The sequence below is a fragment of the Geotrypetes seraphini genome, chromosome 2 (genome assembly GCF_902459505.1).
Source record: "Geotrypetes seraphini chromosome 2, aGeoSer1.1, whole genome shotgun sequence".
Classification (NCBI taxonomy): Eukaryota; Metazoa; Chordata; class Amphibia; order Gymnophiona; family Dermophiidae; genus Geotrypetes; species Geotrypetes seraphini.
The window spans coordinates 297436108-297457435 of NC_047085.1; the positions used below are offsets into that span (position 1 = coordinate 297436108).

A 21328-nucleotide genomic window follows, 5' to 3' on the forward strand; every position below is an offset into this window, starting at 1 on the left:
GGAAATTCCATAGAAACAAAGAGGATGCCGAGAGTCTGAAATGAAAATTAACCACACACATTCCTGCTATGGCCATTCCAAAAAAGTCTGCTGAATATGGAAAAATTCTGAGCTGTTCAATAAACTGTTTTGAGTGAGATGGAGAACAAACTCATATCAAGTTGATTTAACTACCAGACCTCAAAAACCCGAGGCACTACTTGTTAATTTTTTGTGCCTTTACAGGGGTGATGTGTTCATCATCAGTCTTGGTATGATGACATATATATATGATGCTAGACAGATGCTGCACCATGCAACCACAAATCAACAAAACAATACAGAAATCATTCGCGGTCATGAGAAACCTAAGGCAAGTTTGACAGAAATCAATCCCAGCTCATGGTCCAGTCCCTAGTCCTAGGTCTCCTTGACTACTGCAACATCCTCTATCTCCCCTGCCCCTCAACAATGATAAAACAACTACAAACAGTACAAAACACAGCCCTGAGCCTAATCTATTCACTAAGCACTGGCTCCCAATTCAAATTCTACTGTCTATTATTTAAATCCATAAATGGTGACAGCCCAGCCTACTTGAACAACCGCCTAATCCAAACTACCACAACCAGACACAGGAGAACCCAGACACCATTCACATACCTTTCAATCAGAGACATCAAACGGAAAAAAACTGTACGATGGTCTTCTAGCCATACAGGCAGCAAAACTAGACTGCCAACTCTCCAATCTATTAATCGCGACCCCCAGATTACAAAACTTTCAGAAAAGAAATAAAAACCTTGCTATTCAAGAAATCCATGAAGACTAACTAACACCATATGAAACATTTCAATCCTCTGAAGCAACCCGCTCTACTCTGTAACACCTCTGGACATGTCCAGAAATCCTCTTCTGTAATCCACCTTGAACCGTAAGGCTATGGCGGAATAAAAATCACTAATGTAATGTAATATTAATTATTTTAATTATATTTACAGGCTCAAAAAATGGTACTGTGCTTATGATTTAATAAAGGAAAGGCACTTATCTTTATGCCCTAAAAGAATTAATATATATATATATATGCCATCATACCAAGACCGATGATGAACACATCACCCCTCTAAAGGCAAGAAAAATCAACAAGTAGTGTCTCGGGTGTTTGAAATCTGGTAGTTAAATCAACTTGATATGAGTTTGCATTCCAAAAAAGTGACACCATTCGAACTTCACATTCATATCAAATGGCTCTTCCGTTCTCAACTTCTATATCCATTTTTGTTCTCTCCACAGGAGAATTCTCCTGTCATCCCCATGTTGTAAAGGTGCTAAGTGATCAATCACAGTGCATTTAAAATGTTCAGGCAAATAGTTAGCTTTTACCCAATGATCAACTGTGGGCTCTTCCATTTTAGAATGTAAAATGCTGCTGCGGTGTTCCCCCATCCATGTCCTAAAATGGTGGGACATCTGTCTTACATATATCTTAGGACACGGACAGATGATCACATATACAATGAAGTCAGAGTCACAATTTGTATCTAAATCCTGATATTGGGTGGACAAAGAATTGCTTTGTTTCCGCTGTACACTCACAGGTCTTGTATCTCAAGCATTTCATATGTCATGTTCAATTGGACAGGTGGGCTTTTGAAATCTAAAGGACAGAGGAACTCCTTTAGATTGGGCAACTGACTATATGCAATCCTTAAAGGTCTCAAAGCCAAACAGTGGTGTAGCTGGCCACTATGCCAATGTTTTTATACAATGGCAATAACCCCACTAATGCCTACACTATATTTAAGAACACAGGTAGGGGGTCCGCTCACTGTTAGACTTGGATGGATGTTCAAACAGAAAACCTCTGTCAATAAATCTGGCCCGCTTACGTACTGTATTAACTACAGTTTCAGAGATGCCTGGAAGAAAGTTGGGTGGGGTTCCTTTGCTCATCCACCTTGGGTCGAGGCCCACCCAAAATTGGGTGTCTGCCTATGCCGCTGTTGTTCACTAGACTGATGGTCTCTAGAGAGGCAGTCTGCTTGTCTGGCCTTAAGACTGAAGAGATCTCACACATTTAATGTTCTTATAGCAGTTCTTGAAGTTATTCAAACAGAGTTTGCCATCAGATTAAATATTATTAAAACAACAACAGCCAATGATTCCAACTTTGTGAAAGTTTTCTCTGTAACTGGCATGATGATGGAGATGCAAGTGATGCATTAGACTACCCTGCTTCTAATGAACTGTAGATGATAATGACAATGATGATGAAAAAATATTCTTTGCTATATGGAAGTCAAGTATTTCAACAGATTCCCTTGATCAATATCTGCAGACCCAGTGAAAAGACAAAAGTAATATTGCAGCCTGGCCTGATTTGAAGGAATTTTTTAATGAGCAATCCACTTTCTGCCAGTGCAGTTGTCGAACTGGGGGTGGGGTGTGTCTGAGACAGAAAACACTCATGAGAGGGGGAGGGGGGTTGGAAGGAGAGAGAAGTACTTGCAGGAGAGGGGAGTTGGCTGGGGTTCAGGGAGATGCTACTATGGGGGAGCTTTTGGAGAACAGAAGGTGAAGAGGGAGAGATAGGCAGATGCTGGGGTGGGGGGTGGGGGGAGGAGATTGAGAAAAATGGTGGAATCCAAGGAGGGGGAGGGGAAAGAGATGCAGTACCATGGAGAGAAAGGAGAAAAGAGAGAGATATTGGTCTTGGGATGGGGTACAAGAAAAAGGGGAAAGAAAGAAGAGAAGCTGGATGGGGCAGAATATGGGACAGGGATAGCATGGCCTAGGGAAGAGAAATACTGTATAGCAGGGGTAGGGAACTCCGGTCCTCGAGAGAGCCGTATTCCAGTCGGGTTTTTAAGATTTCTGCAATGAATATGCATTGAAAGCAGTGCATGCAAATAGATCTCATGCATATTCATTGGGGAAATCCTGAAAACCCGACTGGAATAGGCTCTGGAGGACCGGAGTTCCCTACCCCTGCTGTATAGGGATGGAGACAGGTTGATAAGATGCAGTGGAGGGTAGATGAGGGCTAAAAGGGTTCAGAAGATAGGAAGGAAATGGGTGAAAGGAGGAGGGGGACATGTCGTATGTCCTCTTTTTTTTTTTTATCTTAACAAATATGGTAACCCTAGGGAAGACCAAGAGTGCGGGAATCTCAGAAAAGAACTTGCCGAGAGAAAAGCTAGTATGAACTTGGGGAAATACGACAGTGAAAATGAAAGGGAAAGTGTTGCACTCCTTCTTCGAGGGGGGGGAGGGGCGTGGATGGAGGGATGAAGCGCAAAGTGGGATGGGACTTGTGCCTAGGACCGAACTTGTAAACACTCCGGGACGTCGGCGGAAAGGCTGGGCAGGCTCGGGCGAATCAGGTGCGTGGCTCATTTTAAGATAGCTGCCGAATTTGGCGCGTTGGGGCCTTTTCCTTTTCGTTCGTGGGTAATGTTATAATGACTCGCAGGCCCCTCCCTTTAGCGGCCTGTCTCCCGAGGGTTGGGAGTTTGGCTGATCTCTACTTTTCGCTTCCCGTGGGCTTAAGTAAGCCGAGACCTGGAGCAGCAGTTGCATTTCTGCAGGAATAAAGTTACCGCTTTCATGATGGGCTTTCTCTCTGTGTTGAACTAATGCATTTTATTCATAACGATTCTTTGGCTTAAAAGGGGCGCAGGTTTACTATGGCCCTAACATTTTAAAATGTAATTTCACGAATCATGTGCTTTTAATCTAGCTTAAAATATTCATATGGTGGGGGCGGGGTTGAGTTTTACTGCTAGGGGTCAGGTCAGGTATTCACAGCATCCACATGAAAGGATCACTATATTTACCCGTACTTCCCTAGGGCAAAGGTTCATTTACAACGCCTTTGTTTCCCTCAGTGGTTCCCAAACCTGTCCTGGGGGACCCCCAGCCAGTCAGGTTTTCAAGATATCCCTAATGAATATGCATGACAGAGATTTGCATACCTGTCACTTCCATTATATGCAAATCTCTCTCATGCATATTCATTAGGGATATCTTGAAAACCTGACTGGCTGGGGGTCCCCCAGGACAGGTTTGGGAACCACTGGTAATGCTGATTCTCAAAGCTTTAAGGCGGTCGCTAAACTGGTTTCTCACGGTTAGCCTGCACGCATTTTAGTGGTGGATTATCAAAATGGCTTTTCTCTGTCTTTAGCGAGCTTTCTAGCAGTCTCTGACAGTGCCATGCAAATGGGCTCTTCAATATTAAAATGAGCAGTGGATTCTTTAAAACCACCGACTGATCCAGGGGTGTCGGTACAGCATTAAAACCCCAGCAACAGGAGAGATGCCCACTCTCTCCCGCTACCAAGCGAACCTCCCCCCTACCCTATCATGATTTTTCCAATTATGAGTAATCAGTTGAACCCCTATTCCTGTCAAGATCAGGAAAAGGCGACTTTTATACTTATGTAAAGTAGGCTTAACATGAAGTTGCGTACCACATATTATCGCCTCATATGACAAGGGGATAGATGATTCAAGAATGAGATTAATTTGTCCCCAAATTGACTTCCAGAAACCAAGTATCAATGGACAAAAATATAACAGATGATCCAAAGTCCCTATATTAATATGACAATGCCAGCATCTATTAGATTTAGAATTGTCTATTTTTTGTAAATGAACTGGGGTCCAGAAAATCCTATGCAATAAAAATAACTGTTTGTCTCATAGATGCTGACGCTGTACATTTCAACCTCCAAGTCCAAATTCGTGGCCAATGAGATACAGAAATATACTGTTTTATCTCGATGCTCCAAATATCTCTAAAGGCTCCTTTTATCAAGGCACGCTACGGGGGTTAGCGCGTCGGACATTTCAACACGCGCTAACCCCCGCGGCAAGCCTAAAAACTAACGCCTCGTCAATGGAGGCATTAGCGATTAGCGCGGCAGGCGGTTGAACGTGCTGTATTCCGCGCATTAACCGCCTACCGCACCTTGATAAAAGGAGCCCTAAGACTATTTTTTGGCTTTTTATTTAAAAATTCAGAAATCAATTTGCACCACTGGGCAGCCTGATGTCCTACTAGATCTGTCTGGTAGCAGAGGATCTGCAAGCTGAAATAAGTTTTTAAATATTTCCGTTCAGGGAACCCATTCTGAATAGCCTGCTTCAACTGCAACCACCTATATTGTTGAGACTTTGAAATGCCAAATGATTGTTGCAGCTGTGAAAAATCATGCAGTTTTCCATTTGACATAACATCATCTAATGTCCGAATACCTGCCTGCATCCAATTCTTCCAGGCGATCCCAGCACCGCCTATTTGAATCTTGGAGTTTAACCATAAGGACTGCAAAGTAGATTTCATTATAGGAACATCTGTAAGTTTGTCAATAAATTTAATTGTTTTCCATGTACCCAATAAAATTATGTTGTCCTTAGCATATCTAGGTAATCTGATACTTAGTACATGAAATAATCGCATAGAGGACATAATTTTCCATTCAAGATATAGCCAATCCGGCAAATGTTCCATGAGCTCAGGAAGGATCCAATACATACCCTGACGCATTATATAGGCTTGATGATACCTATAAAAATTGGGAAAATTTACTCCACCTTCCGTAATTGTTTTTGTAAAGATACTAAAGCAATTCTTGCATTATTTCCAAGCCAAATAAATTTTGTCAGAATACTATTTAGCTTTTTGTAAAAGGATCCTTGAAAATAAACTGGCAACATACCCATTTGGTAGCAAACTACAGGCAAAATCATCATTTTGACTGTTTGAACTCTCCCCCACCAAGACAAATGTAGAGGGTTCCATTGCTCACACATTTCCGTGACCTTTAACAATAAGGATTTTTCATTTACTTTCATCATTTCTTCCAGTGTACTTTTTATCTAAATCCCTAAATATTTTATACCATCTTCCTTCCAGATAAATGGAAACACATCAAATAATCCTTTTGAACAATATACATTTAATGGAAGAACCTCTGATTTACTCCAATTTATTTTGTAAGCAGAAAATTTTCCAAATCTATCTATCAAATCCAGTAAATGGAATGGTCGACTCAGGATTCCTCAAATGAATCAAAATATCATCTGCATATGCAGAGACTTTATATTCCCGATCTGCATAAGGAATACCACGTATCTCCTCCGCTTGTTGAATAGCCAATAGCAAAGGTTCCCAAAACAATATTAAATGGCAAAGGAGATAACGGACATCCCTGTCTAACTCCCCTCTCCAAACAAAACCGCTCTGAAAAAGTATTATTTATATATAGTCTGGCAGAAGGGGAACTATACAAGGTTTCAATCATTTGTATAAATCCAGAACCAATGCCAAACCAATTCATTGCCTGATACATAAAGGTCCATTCCACTCGATTAAATGCTTTCTCTGCATCCAAAGATACAGAGAATGCCGGATCTTCCATTTATTTTGTCAAGTTTAACATGTGAAAGGCCAATTTGGTATTATTTGATGAATGTCTTTGAGCAACGAACCCCGTTTGGTGCATACCAATAATATAAGGGAGAGCCTTGGCCAGACGTAAAGCCAATAACTTAGCTAGCAATTTTCTATCTACAAATAGGCCTATCAAAGAAATAGGCCTGTAATTTGAAACCAACATAGGATCTTTATTTGGCTTTGGGAAAACAATTGTTAAAGATTCAGCCATAGTACCTGTAATGCAACCTTTAATCAGTTGAGCCTGATATAATTTAAATAAATGTGGTAATAGGGTAATTTGGAATGATTTATAGAACTCTACGGTGAAACCATCCCCACCTGGAGTGGATCCAACTCTAAGGTACTTCAATGCTGCTTGTAATTCTTTCAATGAAATAGGAGCCTCAAGATTTCCTTTTATATGATTGGGAATTTTTGGTCCCTTGAATAATTTTAAAAACTCTAAACCCTCTATTTCCTTATTTGGATAAGACTCGGAAGAATACAAAGCTTTATAAAAATTCAAGAATTGTTTTAATATATCTCCAATTTGAGAATGAGTTTTACCCCTCTCATCTTTAATAACTACAATCTTTACTTTTCTTTTTTTAGCTTTAAGCTAATTAGCTAATATTCTTCCCGCCCTATACAGAGCCTGCTGAGAGAACAATTCTTTCCTAGCCAGTTGAGAGGAAATCTCATTGTATTTATATTTAGCTTTTAAAAGAGCCTGTAAAGTAGATTGTTCCCGTTTCGAGGCCAATTGTGACTCCAAGTCTTTAATATTTTGTTCCAGATCAGTAAATTCCTTTTTAAGTTGTTTCCTAATATGTACCGAATATGAGATTATTTGCCCCCTCATGGTAGCTTTAAAAGCATCCCACAAGGTCTCTAATGAGATTTCCTCAAAGGTATTAATTTGAAAATATTCTTTCATTTTTAATTGGAATTCTTCAAGAAAGTTTGAATCTGCAAGCAATGCATTATTTAATCTCCATACAGGTCTATTGGAATCTTGATCAGCAAACTTAAATTCAATCCAAACGCAACCATGATCAGACAAAATAATTGGATCTATGGCAGCCTTTGTTACCTGCTGTACCAATTTATCTGATAGGAAAACATAATCAATTCGTGAAAAGGATTTATGAACCTGGGAGCAAAAAGAAAACTCCCGATCATTAAAATGGAGAATCCGCCAGATATCTTTAAGTGCACAAGATGTTACCAAATTATCTAACCCTAATGATTTTATTATTCTATTTGGTTTCTTGTCCAATAATGGATCCATCACAGCGTTAAAGTCCTCTCGCCACAACTACATTGGAAGCAGCCAGTGAACATAAGATTTGCCATCTCCGGATCAGACCCTAGGTCCTTCAAGTCCGGCAATCCGCACATGCGGAGGCCTCGCCAGGTGTACTCTGGCATAGTTTTAGTCCCCAAATCACTCTATGCTTCTCATAAGGAGATGTGTATCTAGTTTACCCTTACCTGTATCACTCTATACCACTCATAAGGAGATGTACATCTAGCTTACCCTTAAATCCTAGAACGGTGGATTCTGCAATTACCTCTTCTAGGAGAGAATTCCAGGTGTCCACCACTCGCTGCGTGAAACAGAACCTCCTATTTGTCTTGGATCTGTCCCCCTCAGCTTCAGTCTGTGCCCTCTTGTCCGTGTCACATTGGACATTGTAAATAACTGTTTTTCCTGTTCTATTTTGTAGATTCCTTTCAGTATTTTGAAAGTCTCGATCATATCCCCTCGCAGTCTCCTCTTCTCAAGGGAGAACAACCCCAGTCTCTTAAGTCGTTCCTCGTAATCCAGATTCTTCATACCTTTCATTAGCTTTGTTGCTTGTCTCTGCACCCTCTCCAGCAGTTTTATATCCTTCTTTAGGTATGGAGACCAATGTTGGACGCAGTATTCCAAGTGTGGTCTGACTATCGCTCTATAAAGCGGCATTATTACTTTCTCCGATCTACTCGTGATTCCCTTCTTTATCATGCCTAGCATTCTATTTGCATTCTTCACCGCCGCTGCGCATTGTGCCGATGGTTTCAGGGTCCTATCAATTAGTACATCCAGGTCCTTTTTCTGTTCGGTTTTCCCAGAGCTGCACCTGACATACTATACTTGTGTTCCTTATTCTTTCTGCCTAAGTGCATCACTTTGCATTTTTCCACATTAAACTTCATCTTCCATTTATCTGCCCATTTCTCCAACCGACTCAAGTCTTCTCTGGAGTTTCTCACTGTCCTTCTGCGATTTGATTGCCCGGCATAGCTTTGTGTCATCTGCAAACTTGATGATCTCACTGGATGGTCCATCCTCTAGGTCATTGATGAAAATATTAAATAAGATGGGCCCAAGTACCGCTAGTCACATTCTCCCAGTCTGAGAACTTCCCATTTATGCCCACTCTCTGCCTTCTGTTCTCCAGCCATTGCCAGTGGTAGTATCAACTATTGAAGAGCCTTAAAAAATTCAGCCTGATGCGAGTTGGGGGCATAGATGTTAAGAAGCGCCAGGGAATTTTCCCCCAAGCTCATGTCCTCATGGACACATCTACCTAAGGGGTCGGCAGAATTCAATTTAAATGTGGCTAAGCATTTACTATTGACTAGAATAGCCACTCCAGCCTTCTTACCTACAGCAGGGGCAAACAAACATTTACTAACCCATCCACCTTCCAACTTTTTTGATTCCATAGCATTTAAGTTTGTCTCTTGAATATAATATATATCGGCGTCCTGCTTCTTTAAAAAAAAATTGAGTGTTTTTTCTTCTTAATTGGTTGATTGAGTCCATTAACATTTAGTGTTACTCTTTTGGCAACAGAAGTATTAAATGTGATGGAACAATGGATGACGGAATTTAGCATGAAGCTAAACTCAGAAAAACCAAAATTCTTTGTAGCCTCACCACACCCACTTGATACTAAAGCATCGCTGCACATCAACAAACTTAGTTACCCTATCTAATCTACTATGAAGGTATTGGGAGTAATACTAGACCAGGGCCCAACCAGGAAAGACCAGGTGGACTCTGGTCAGAAAGGGTTTTTATTACTCTCTGGAAGCTTCGGTCCAATAGAGCATATTTTGATGCTTCATCATTCAGAATTATGGTACAATCCCTTATACTGAGCCAACTTGACTATTGTAATATCGCCTAAATGGCAGTTTCCCATAAGAACTTGCAGCGATTACAAGTGGTGCAAAATGCGGTGGTCAGGCTGATTTTTCGATCATGTAACTCCTTCCTACCGACTCCTGCATTGGCTGCTGATGGAGGCACTTGTGATGTTTAAGTTTGGATGTTTCTGCTTCAAGGTACTTTTCGGCCTAGTCCCCAGATATATAACTGACCTTTTCTCTTTCTCAACCAATCAACGTATGAGAAGCTCAAACTTGAATTTTGTTTTCCCACCGGTTAGAGCAGTGGTCTCAAACTCAAACCCTTTGCAGGGCCACATTTTGGATTTGTAGGTACTTGGAGGGCCGCAGAAAAAATAGTTAATGTCTTATTAAAGAAATGACAATTTTGCATGAGGTTAAACTCTTTATAGTTTATAAAACTTTTCTTTAACAGTTAAAAGGAAAGATATATAAACTATAAAGAGTTTAACCTCATGCAAAATTGTCATTTCTTTAATAAGACATTAACTATTTTTTCTACGGCCCTCCAAGTACTCTATTTTTTCTGCAGCACTCACATTTAAAGTTTAATATCTTTTCTTTCTCAAAACTGGCACGTTTCAATCACTAAATTAAAAATAAAATCATTTTCCTACCTTTGTTTGGTAATTTCATCAGTCTCTGGTTGCACTTTATTCTTCTGACTGTGCATCCAATATTTCTTCCCTTCTTTCAGCCTCCTGTATGCTTCCTCTCCTCCAGACCTCATTCCCTCCCCCAACTTTTTCTTTCTTTCTCTATGTCTGTCTTTCTCTGATTCCCTGTCCCATTTTTTGCTTTGTTTCTGGCTCCCTGTCTCCCCTTCTTTCTTTCTTCCTTCCTGCCCTCCCCCATGCCACCGCCGCCGGGGAATAGGCTGCTGCTGCTGCTGCCGCCATCGGGAACAGGCCGAGATCTCCCTACTTTTCTTCTCCACGGGGCCGACCAACTCTCGCCACCCGATGTGAATTCTAACGTTGGAAAGGACGTTCCGGGCAGCCACGCAGCGATTAGCTAGCCAGAACGTCCTCTCGACGTCAGAATTGACGTCGGGCGATGAGAGTTGGTCGGCCCCGCAGGGAGATCAAAGAACACGGTGCCGACCTGTTCCCCGATGGCAGCGGTGAGAAGGGAAGGGAAGCAGGTTGGGCACCACTGCTCTAGACGAGCCGCACTCTAGGGAGAACAGTGGACCGCCCCCCCCATGGTACGCCACTGGAGCAGCAGCGTGTCTGGCCGGCTCGTTCCATTCAAAGCCGTGGGTGGTGGCTCCTTGTGAGATCCGCGCCTGCATCTGAAGCCTCTCTGATGTTGTAATGTCAGAGAAGCTTCCGATGCAAGAGTGGATAGCACAAGGAGCCGCCAACCCATGGCTTTGAACGGAACCAGCCGGCCAGACACGCTGCTACTCCAAAAGGAGGAGAATGATCCAGTCCAGACTGTGGGCCGCAAATAAAACCTGGAGAGCCACATGCGGCCTGTGGGATGTAAATTTAAAAGACATTATCAACATCTCCTCTCATATCAGGCAGCATTATGGGGAATTTTCCTAATGTACATAGGCAGCTAAACTTTAACTCTGTTTGTATTACTCAATCTGTAACATTTTTTAAATCATTGTAAACCGCATAGAACTTCACGGTCCTGCGGTATATAAACTGTTGTTATTATTACTGTACTGATTGCCAGGTGCAGATTGCAGCTTGAAAGACACAGGTTACAAGTTCAAATCCTGTTATTGTTACCAATTATCATCCCTTTCTGCAAATCAATTGTCACACATTCTATGCAACTCTAAAAGTTAGAGCTGCCCGGCACCCAGCCAGGCCGTTTAAACATACAGCACTGATGATTTTAAACTCCACATTACTCCATACACTCTGGGGCTCATAATCGAAAGAGAAAAACGTCCAAAAACCGGCCTAAGTCGGCACTTGGTCGAACATTGTCCAAATACGTCCAAGCATCAGACACTGAATGGAGGAGTATCCTAGTGGTTAGAGCACTGGGCTTACAAGTAGAGAAGTCATATTCAGATCCTGCTTCTGCTCCTTGTTAGGATTACCAGATGTCTGGGAAAACCCGTGGACAGATTTCCAAAACCCAGCACTTTGTCCGGATTTTGGAAGGCCCCAAGTTCAGGGCCATGTCCTGGACTCAGGGAAGAAGAGATGAGGTTTATATGTGGGTGGGGCTGGGGACAGAACAGTATGGGGTGGAGGTGGATTGGGGCAGGGCTACGTGCATTCTTTTTTGTGATCTTAGGCAAGTCTCTTAACCATCTTTTGCCTCAGGTACAAACTTGTGAGCCCTTCAGGGCCTAGATTCTCAAAAAGTCACATTAAAAACCAACGGGCCACTGTCACAGCTGTAATATTAGCGATTTTAAAAAAGCGAGCCATTCTCCAAAACACCCTCATACAAATGAGGTTGGTGGAGAGTAGCGAAGATTTGCTAAATTTGCATGTGCCCATCACTGGTGATAGTGATAGGCACATGTGCAGAATAAATGCAAAAAAAATCCCCAAACCCAACAACAAATCAAGGAACAACAACAATCCAACAACAAGTCAAGGAACCCTCCACCTGATAGCGGAAGAGATGCCCACTCTCTCTCACTGCTAACCAACATGCCCCCTGGCAGCAGAAGAGATTCTCACTCTCTCCCATCACCAAGCAACACCCCCCCAACATCCCCTCAGCAGTGGGAGAGATGCCTACTCTTTCCCGCCACAAACGGCAGCGGGAAAGATTCCCACTCTCTACCAATGCCAAGCAACACATCCCCCAACACCCATGCCCTCTCCCCCTTACCTTACTTAGATGGCAGACCGGAAGGATGCCTACTCCCTCCAGCCAGCAGGCCCACCTCTTCAAAATGGCAGGCCTACCCCTCCCTGGTGCATCCTGTGCCTTATGTGTCCTGGGGCCTTATGCATCTGGCCAATCAGAGCCTTAGGCTCCTCACCTGCATCTGGGGAGGGACCAAAGGCTCTGATTGGCCCAGACACATAAGGCCCCACCCATAGGAGGGGCCTTAACCTGGGCCAATCAAGAGTTTCAGGCCCCTCCCCAGTGTATCCCAGGATGCACTGGGGAGGGGAAAGCCCGCCATTTTGAAGAGACGGGCCTGCTGGCTGGAGGGAGTAGGTATCCCTTGGGCCAGCCATATAAGTAAGGTAAGGGGGAGAGGGCGGGGGGGTCATTGGAGGCACAGGGTGGTGGTTGCGTAGTGGCGGGAGAGAGTGAGCATCTCTCCCGCTGCCAAGAGGGTGTGTTGTTTGCGGCGGGAGAGAGTGGGCATCTCTCCTGCTGTTGGGTGGAGTGTTACTTCACTTCGGTGGCTTGACTTCAGTTGCTTGCAATTTCTCACAATCCTCTTATGATTTAGCAACTTTGAATAAATTTGTATCATCAGCAGATTTGATCATCTCACTCATCATTCCTTTTGCCAGTCATTTATAGATATGTTAAAAAGCAGTGGTTCTAGTATAGATACCTGAGGAACCCCAATATCTCCTCTTCTCCTTTGAAAAATAGATACCTGAGGAACCCCTGAAGAACCCTGAGAATACACCTGAGGATCCTCTTCTCCTTTGAAAAATTGACATTTTTAACACTGTTTCCTCTTTCAACCAGTTCTTAATCCACAACATAAGAACATAAGAATTGCCGCTGTTGGGTCAGACCAGTGGTCCATCATGCCCAGCAGTCCGCTCACGCGACGGCCCTCTGGTCAAAGACCAGCACCCTAACCAAGACTAACCCTACCTGAGTACATTCCGGTTCAGCAGGAACTTGTCTAACTTTGTCTTGAATCCCTGGACATTGCCCCCTATCCCATGACTTTTTAAATTTCCTCAATAGTCTTTCAGGGGTTGCTTTGTCAAATGTTTTCTGCAAATCCAGATATACAATAAGGGGTAGTAGAGTGCCTTTTTGTTTGGGGATGCCCATGCTCCGCTCCCAACCCCATCCCCAGCTTTGTCCCTGGACCCAGCATCTCAACTTCACTTCCCTATCATCCCATAGTTCTTTGCCATCTTTTCTCTAATTCCCTCGCCTTTCCCATTGATCTGAAGCATCTTTTCCCCTTCCTGTTTCATAGGAGGTAGAAGCTGGCAGGCTTTGAGCATTTGCCAGTGCTCAAGGTGCTATGCTGGCAGCTGCAGTGCTTTTCCCATAATGCTGACTGTAGTGTTGCTGCTTTGGGGAAGGAGTTTAACCCCCCCCCCCCCAGTCTTGTTGGAGAGGGGAAGAGATAGGAGAGAAGGAAAATTTAGGGGTGCTATAGCACCTGTGGCTCCATCTGTTCCAATGCCTGTGATGCAATATCAACTGACTCATCTTTATCCACATGTTTATTTATGCCTTCAGAAACAATTTAGCAAATTGGTGAGGAAAGATTTCCCTTGGCTAAATCCATTTGGCTTTGTTCCTTTTATCTATACTTAACATAAACAGTAATTTTGTTTTTCATAACAGTCTCTACCATTTTGCTTGTTGTCAATGTCAGACTCACCAGTCTATAATTTCCCAGATCACTTTTGGAACCCTTTTTAAAAAAGGACATTAAATTGGTCACTCTAAATTAAAATTACTATATTAATTTTTAATTTCATCAGTACTCTAGAGTTTAGAGTATCTACCATCTGATTGAGGTGATTTGCTACTCCTTAGTTTGTCAGATCATCCTATTACATCTTCCAGGTTTATAGAGATGTATTTCCAGTTCCTTCGACACATCACTTTTTAAACACCATTTCTGGCATGGGCATGTGAGGGATGTAGCTCAAAAAAGGATCTCAAAAAGCAGAAAGATGCCACTGCCAGGCAATAAGAAAACAATAAAAATATGACAAGTAGTGATGTCAAGTAGTTATTTTTTATCCCCTCCCTTTTTTCTTCCTTCTCTTTTTTTCCTCCTATCCCAGATAGCATGCTCAGACAGAATTTGGTAGCCTTTGCTATAAAGGCTGCAAGGTGCCGTCTCCCTCTCTTTTTAAACCTGTGCTTATCTCCTCCTTGGCCTGACAGGCTGACTGCCAGAAGATATGAACTTGGATCCCTTGTCACATAGCTGCACAATGAGATGTGGGACTGACTCAAAACACTACTTTTGTCAATATTGATGTTTCTTTATTCTTTGCTTTTGAATTCAGTAAAGACACGTCTGCTTTTGTTGTTTAGATCACAGTAGGAAATAATCAGCAATCCACTTCTGCCCTTTTGGACAAGAGACCAATGTGAAAACTGCACCAGAAAGGACTTTCAAAGAGACAATGTTGCACATAAAACCAAAAGTCCTTGAACAAACAGTTGGGTGTTGGTAAAGTGCGAATATCTGTACTCCCAGCCTGTAGCAACATGGGAATCAGCTGCTGCAGGATTGATCAATCCATGGATACTTCAGAAGAGAAAACACTATTAACACAGGACGCTGCAATCTCCTATAGCTCACACCAGGAAGCTACTCAGCCACAGGTGTGTGGAGGGACTGGAGTGAAGAAAGAAAAATCAAAGGATAATGGCTGGGAGGAGAAGCCTCCCAGAGGAAGGTAGTATTTTCTTTAACTTTGCCTTACCTTGTCTTTCTCCATCTTATCATGGGGTTTGTGGTTAAACTATACTCTCCATGTTCTTATAGCAGGTTGTCTTAACACCCAGTCACTCGTGACTACCTACCTAGCTAGATGCAGCTTTGAGTTAAAATTTGGGTCATTAAATAGCATTTTAGCATGCCCGCAAAATATTTAGCTCATTCCCACGAACACATTTTTAGCATTTTTTTTTTAAATTGCATAGGTCCATTTGTCACCCTACTGTCTTCCATAATGGAATAATTGGGAAAGAGTGAAACAGATGCAACCCAGAGTTTCACATCTAGAACTGCAATGAAAAGATGGGAACGATGGAGACCCTCGGTCTCTGTTTATTTTGAATGCACTGTGATGCTCTGATTTACAGTCAATAAAATTAGCAAAGTGCAAATGCTTCGTGCTCCTTGACCTTCCTTTCTCCTTTCCATTTCCAACCTTAAATCAATGTTTTAGTCTCCTATACAAATTCTAGCTAGTTATTTTCTAGTCAATTCTAAATTCCATTGAAGCACTCTTGTTCCTAGATATCATGCTGTAAGAAACTCATCATAAAATTTATCTCTCCCTTCTGTTCTCTTGATTCCCTGTACTCTTTAACTTCACTCTTTTTATTCTTTCTGTCCTCTCCTGTTTTTTTTTTCTCTAACCAGCATGATTCTAAATAGTCTGCAAGTAAGTGGATATGCAAACTGAGCACCTCCTCAGCTGCTGTCACTCATGTTTTGATGCAGCAACAATCTGTGGCATTAGCTTAGTCTGTGTCCTGCTGAAAGCAGCAGATGAGATGAGGAGTCCAAAAATGTGCTTATTTTAATCTTATTCTATAAAGGCAATATAGCCAACCTCTGTAGTATGCAAATGCTCACACATATATTTATACATGCTCCAAAGTTGCTGCAAATGCTTGTCCTCATTTTATAAAACGCTCAAGTATCAGGGGCCGCTGAAAAGTTCTCAGCCCAACCAAGAAGAGAATGATGTGGAGCCATGAAACTTACAAGTTATTCCACACTTTTCATTTCATATCATTAAAACAAAAAGTGTCAAGAAAAGTTTCATGGCTTCACATCATTCTCTTCTTGGTTGGGCTGAGCACTTTTCAGCGACCCCTCGTATGCCTATGGCTATGCCTAAATTCATCAAGTATGAAAGTATGTTTTTTTAAGCATTGTATGTGGAGCCAAAGGCTAGAATTTGGGTAAATGGTCAACTGAGATTTTTCCAGTTCTCCACAGTGCCAGGCAAGGGGTACCCTATATCCCCCTTATTAGTTTTGACCTGTTTTTGAGGGAAGTACAGGAGAATTCACAAATACAGTTAGTTCATATAGCAGCATTTGCTGATGATTTATTGGTGCACATAATGAATCAGGATTCTTGGGTAGCCCTTCTGGAGAGTTTTGAAGAATATATAGATTAGAGAATGACACACCGTTCCCACCCCATCCCCGTGAGCTCATCCCCATCCTTGCCCCGTCCCTGCAAGCTCAGTCCCCATCCCTGCAAACTGTCAGATCCCACCCACACAAGCCTCGAATAGTTATGATTTTATACTGAACTTATTTTATTAGAGTATAAAAAAAGACTATTTTGTACAATTGTCATTTTATAAACACAAATAATACAGAGCAAGGATCAACAAAACCCTTGTCTACCCTCCCTTTCACAAATATCCCCTCCACTGTTGTGAAAACTGAATAAACCAAATTACTACGGAATGCTACATAGAAAAATTAAGCTAACAGAATACTTCAGTCACACATGGCAGAAATAGTGTTGGGAGAGAGCAACTAGGGCAACTGCCCCCTGGTCAGAGAGAAAGCCCTAAGCCAGCTGGAAGCTAAAAAAGCACAGCCTGGGCTTTGCGGTTCATAGACAAAATCACGCGAGACAACGGCGCGCCGACAACTGAGCGCAAGGTTGATGGCGCGCCGAAGAAAAGCACTATTTTAAAGGGATCCGACGGGGGGGTGTTGGTGGGTAACCCCCCTATTTTACTTAACAGACATCGCGCTGGCGTTGTGGGGGGTTTGGGGGGTTGTAACCCCCCTCATTATACTTGAAACCAAACTTTTTGCCTGTTTTTTAGGGAAAAAGTTCAGTTTTAAGTATAATGTGGGTGGTTACAACCCCCCAAACCCCCCACAACGGCAGCGCAATGTCTGTTAAGTAAAGTGGGGGGGTTCCCCCCACCCCCCCGTCGGAGCCCTTTAAAATACTGCTTTCCTTCAGCGCGCCATCAACCTTGCGCTCAGTTGTCGGCGCGCCGTTGTCTCGCGCGATTTAGTCCCGTCACCGGGCTTTGCGGTTCCTAGTTATGTCTAATACCAGCTCTAGCAGGATACATATTTCAAATCTGAACTATTCTAATCACAAAATATAAAAATAATTTTTTTCTACCTTTTGTTGTTTGGTAATTTTATTTTTCAAATCACATTGGTCTGAGGCTTTGGTTCTGGGTTCCTTCTGTCTTCATTGTGGCATGGCTGGCTTCTAAAGGTAAAATAGGCCCAAGAGGAGCTGGGGAGTCTGACACGGGTGCAATTTTTTTACCACAGGAGCAAGACTTTTCACCGCTTCCATGGGGCGGTGAAAGGTCTTGTCCCCATTCCTATGGTAAACCAGTTGCACATGTCCCCATTACTGTGGTGACCACGGTTTACTGGTAAACGGTCCCCGTGTCATTCTCTAATACAGATTTCTCTGGCTTAATTTTCAGAAATCTGAAGCCATGGAGATAGGAGAAATGGTAAAAAGGGCAGTGGGCAACTTCTTTCCTCTGAGATGAGCTAGAGACCATTTCTAATATTTGTAAGTTCTTCTGAGAGCCATTCAGACAACTGGTCATTTAAACATAACACAAACTAATAGGGTTGAGTATAAGGAAAAGTATAAGGGAGGAAAATATTTCAGTAGATGTCACCAGCACGGGTTGTAAGATCAACTCTCCATGGGTCTAATTGACATCACCATCATGAATCTGATTCATGATCTGGCCAAGTCAGGTTTTCAGGATTTCCACAATGAATACACATGCGATCTAGTTGCTTACAATGGAGGCGGTACGTGCAAATAATCTCATGCATGATCATTGCCCATCCTTTCCAAGAAGCTATTTAATATGATAATATATAATAAATTTTACCAAAATATCAATTTTTATTATACTTATATATCAACCTTCATAAAACCACATAAATATCTAAAGTGCTATTACATCAATCCCCAACTTTCCAAACAGGACTAACCCCCCTGCTTACACCCCAAACATCACAGATTCATAATAAAAAGTCCACTCTGTTGTTAAACTTCATAATCTTGTTACCATCCTTGGCAAAAGTTCACTTTGTCTTTCCTTCTTGATTTCACTTGCACAGTTCTTTGTGGTTAAATCTTCTTTTCTATTAAGAAATCAGTCCAGTCTGACACAGAGCTGTGTTTCGCAATCTTGCGTCATCAGAAGCTGTGACTAGGGAAGTCTCCCATCGTATTCTCCTCTCTCAAACAATATATTCACATATTCGATGATAGTCAGCCCAAGTCAGGTATCCGCCACAAACTGTTTATTCAGTCTTTAAGCAAACGCATGGCGTCTTTAGCAAAATTGTGGCTATTTGTGTGAATTAAATATTTGCTCCATTTGGTTGGTAGTGGTTCATGCATAATAATTGGAGAAATCCTGAAAACCCAACTACATTGAGGCTCTTAAGGACTGAGGTTGGACACTCCTGTGCTGAAAAATAAGTTAAAAACACCAAGCTTTAAACATTTAAATTTAAAACAAAATGTTTGAACACTTGCCAGTAATGGTTCATTTTAACAGACTTGCAGAGAGTCCCTAACCTTGCCTCTTGTCTGGATAACAGAAATTGCTAGACTGAAGATCTCTGCCATGATACATAGCTATCACATAAAGCAGCTATATTTAGATGTGATGCCAAAATGGATGAAGAAACTTTTTGTGCTTTAGTTCTAAGGTCATCTACATCAGGCAAAAGGAACCCACTACCAGATTACGCTTCAAACATATCCTCATTATTAGATACAGTGCGTGTAGGCTCAATGCCCGACAACATGATGCACGACCTACTCCTACTGGAGCGCTGGTCTAGGACATGGCAACTCAACTTCAATGCCAAAAAATGCAAAGTTATGCACCTGGGCAGCCAAAATCCATGCAAGTCTTATACCCTTAATGGCGAGATCCTAGCAAAAACGGTAGCAGAACGAGACTTGGGGGTAATTGTCAGTGAGGACATGAAGTCTGCCAATCAAGTGGAGCAGGCTTCGTCCAAGGCAAGACAAATCATGGGTTGCATACGAAGGGGTTTCGTCAGCCGTAAGGCGGAAGTCATTATGCCATTGTATAGATCCATGGTGAGGCCCCACCTGGAATACTGTGTGCAATTTTGGAGGCCACATTATCGCAAGGATGTGCTGAGACTGGAGTCGGTGCAGAGAATGGCCACCCGGATGGTCTCGGGACTCAAGGATCTCCCGTATGAAGAACGGTTAGACAAATTACAGCTATACTCGCTCGAGGAGCGCAGAGAGCGGGGAGACATGATCGAGACGTTCAAGTATCTTACGGGCCGCATCGAGGCGGAGGAAGATATCTTCTTTTTCAAGGGTCCCACGACAACAAGAGGGCATCTGTGGAAAATCAGGGGCGGGAAACTGCGAGGTGACACCAGGAAATTCTTTTTCACTGAAAGAGTGGTTGATCGCTGGAATAGTCTTCCACTACAGGTGATTGAGGCCAGCAGCGTGCCTGATTTTAAGGCCAAATGGGATCGGCACATGGGATCTATTCACAGGGCAAAGGTAGGGGAGGGTGGGCAGACTAGATGGGCCGTGGCCCTTATCTGCCGTCTATTTCTATGTTTCTATGTAAGCAGAGATTGAGCTTATGATATTACAGAAGACTCATGCACCAGTACAGTGTTATAACTGCTAAATAAAGTACCTTTATGAAATTCGCCAGCAGAATTGTGCACAAATACTGCAGAGTTGGAAGTAGCAGAAAAACTGTGAAGGGATATCATGTTACTAGACAAAGCATAGACAGGTTCAGATGCATAGAAATTGCATGCATCTTTAAATCAATGTGAGGTGGTTCAGTTTGACAACTGGGCGAATTTTATTAAAGATGTCAAACTTCTGGCCAAATATCAATGCCTTGGAAGCAACATGAGTGGTCTGATGTGATGTACCATATATACTCGAATATAAGTCGATCCGAATATAAGCTGAGACCTCCTTTTTCCCTCCAAAAAGGAGGAAAAATGGTTGACTCAAATATAAGTAGGGCGGCTTAATATTCAAGTGCCCTGCCCTGCACCCAGCTCCCTTCCCTTATTTTAAGTTGTGGATGCTGAGTAAACTTCGAATGTATTTATCAGGCTGTGATTTTAAACTAATTCTTCAATCTGTTGTGTTAGCTGGTTTGGACTACAGTAACAGTGTGTATTTAGGAATGACATCTTCCGACATGCATACGTTACAAGTTGTTCAAAATTCCATTATTCGAACTTTGTTTGGGATTGGGTAGTATAAACATGTTACATCATATTTCATATCATTGTATTGGCTGACCACGGAGTACAGAGTGAAGTATAAGCTGTTGTTGTTGGAGGTCACGTGATGCAGTAAGCCCGGGCAGATGTTTTTTGCCTGAGCTCCCGAGCCCCGAGACAAAAATCGGCAATTTCTTCACTCAAATGGAGCGCAAAGAGCTCTTGGCGGCGCCATTATTAAGGCGGTCTGGCGCATGGACAAATTTTTGGTGTCCCCGACGATACCGATGGTCTCCCGCACAACAAAAAGAGATTGCGAACGGCCAAAACCGGTGGAGGACAAGATGGCGGCTGGTTCCGCGGCAACAGTGAGTCACCTTTCTTTTGAGGCCCTACAGGATATTACACAGGCTGTAGCGCTGGTGCTACAGCCAGGCCTAGATCGCCTCTCTGAACAGCTTGTAGGGCTGGAATCTAAAATCTCAGACACTGTTCGCCGCATTACTGAGCTGGAGACCAGGGTTTCGGGGATTGAAGATGCTCAGGGGATCCAAACTTCCACGTTGCAGGCATTGGTGGACCTTACCCGTCAACAGGCAGACCGCC

General features: G+C 42.6%; 1 protein-coding gene across 1 annotated transcript in view; it reads left to right on the forward strand.

The window, feature by feature from the left end:
* Window positions 1-3256: 3256 nt before the first annotated feature.
* The window catches only part of LOC117353662 (ubiquitin thioesterase otulin-like), a 104310-nt gene continuing 86238 nt past the window's right edge, over window positions 3257-21328 (forward strand). Inside the window, exons 1-2 of the mRNA XM_033929855.1 lie at window positions 3257-3365; window positions 14798-15165. Coding sequence (XP_033785746.1) covers window positions 14975-15165 — 191 coding nt within the window. The 5' untranslated portion in view covers window positions 3257-3365; window positions 14798-14974. The remainder of the gene's footprint in view (window positions 3366-14797; window positions 15166-21328) is intronic.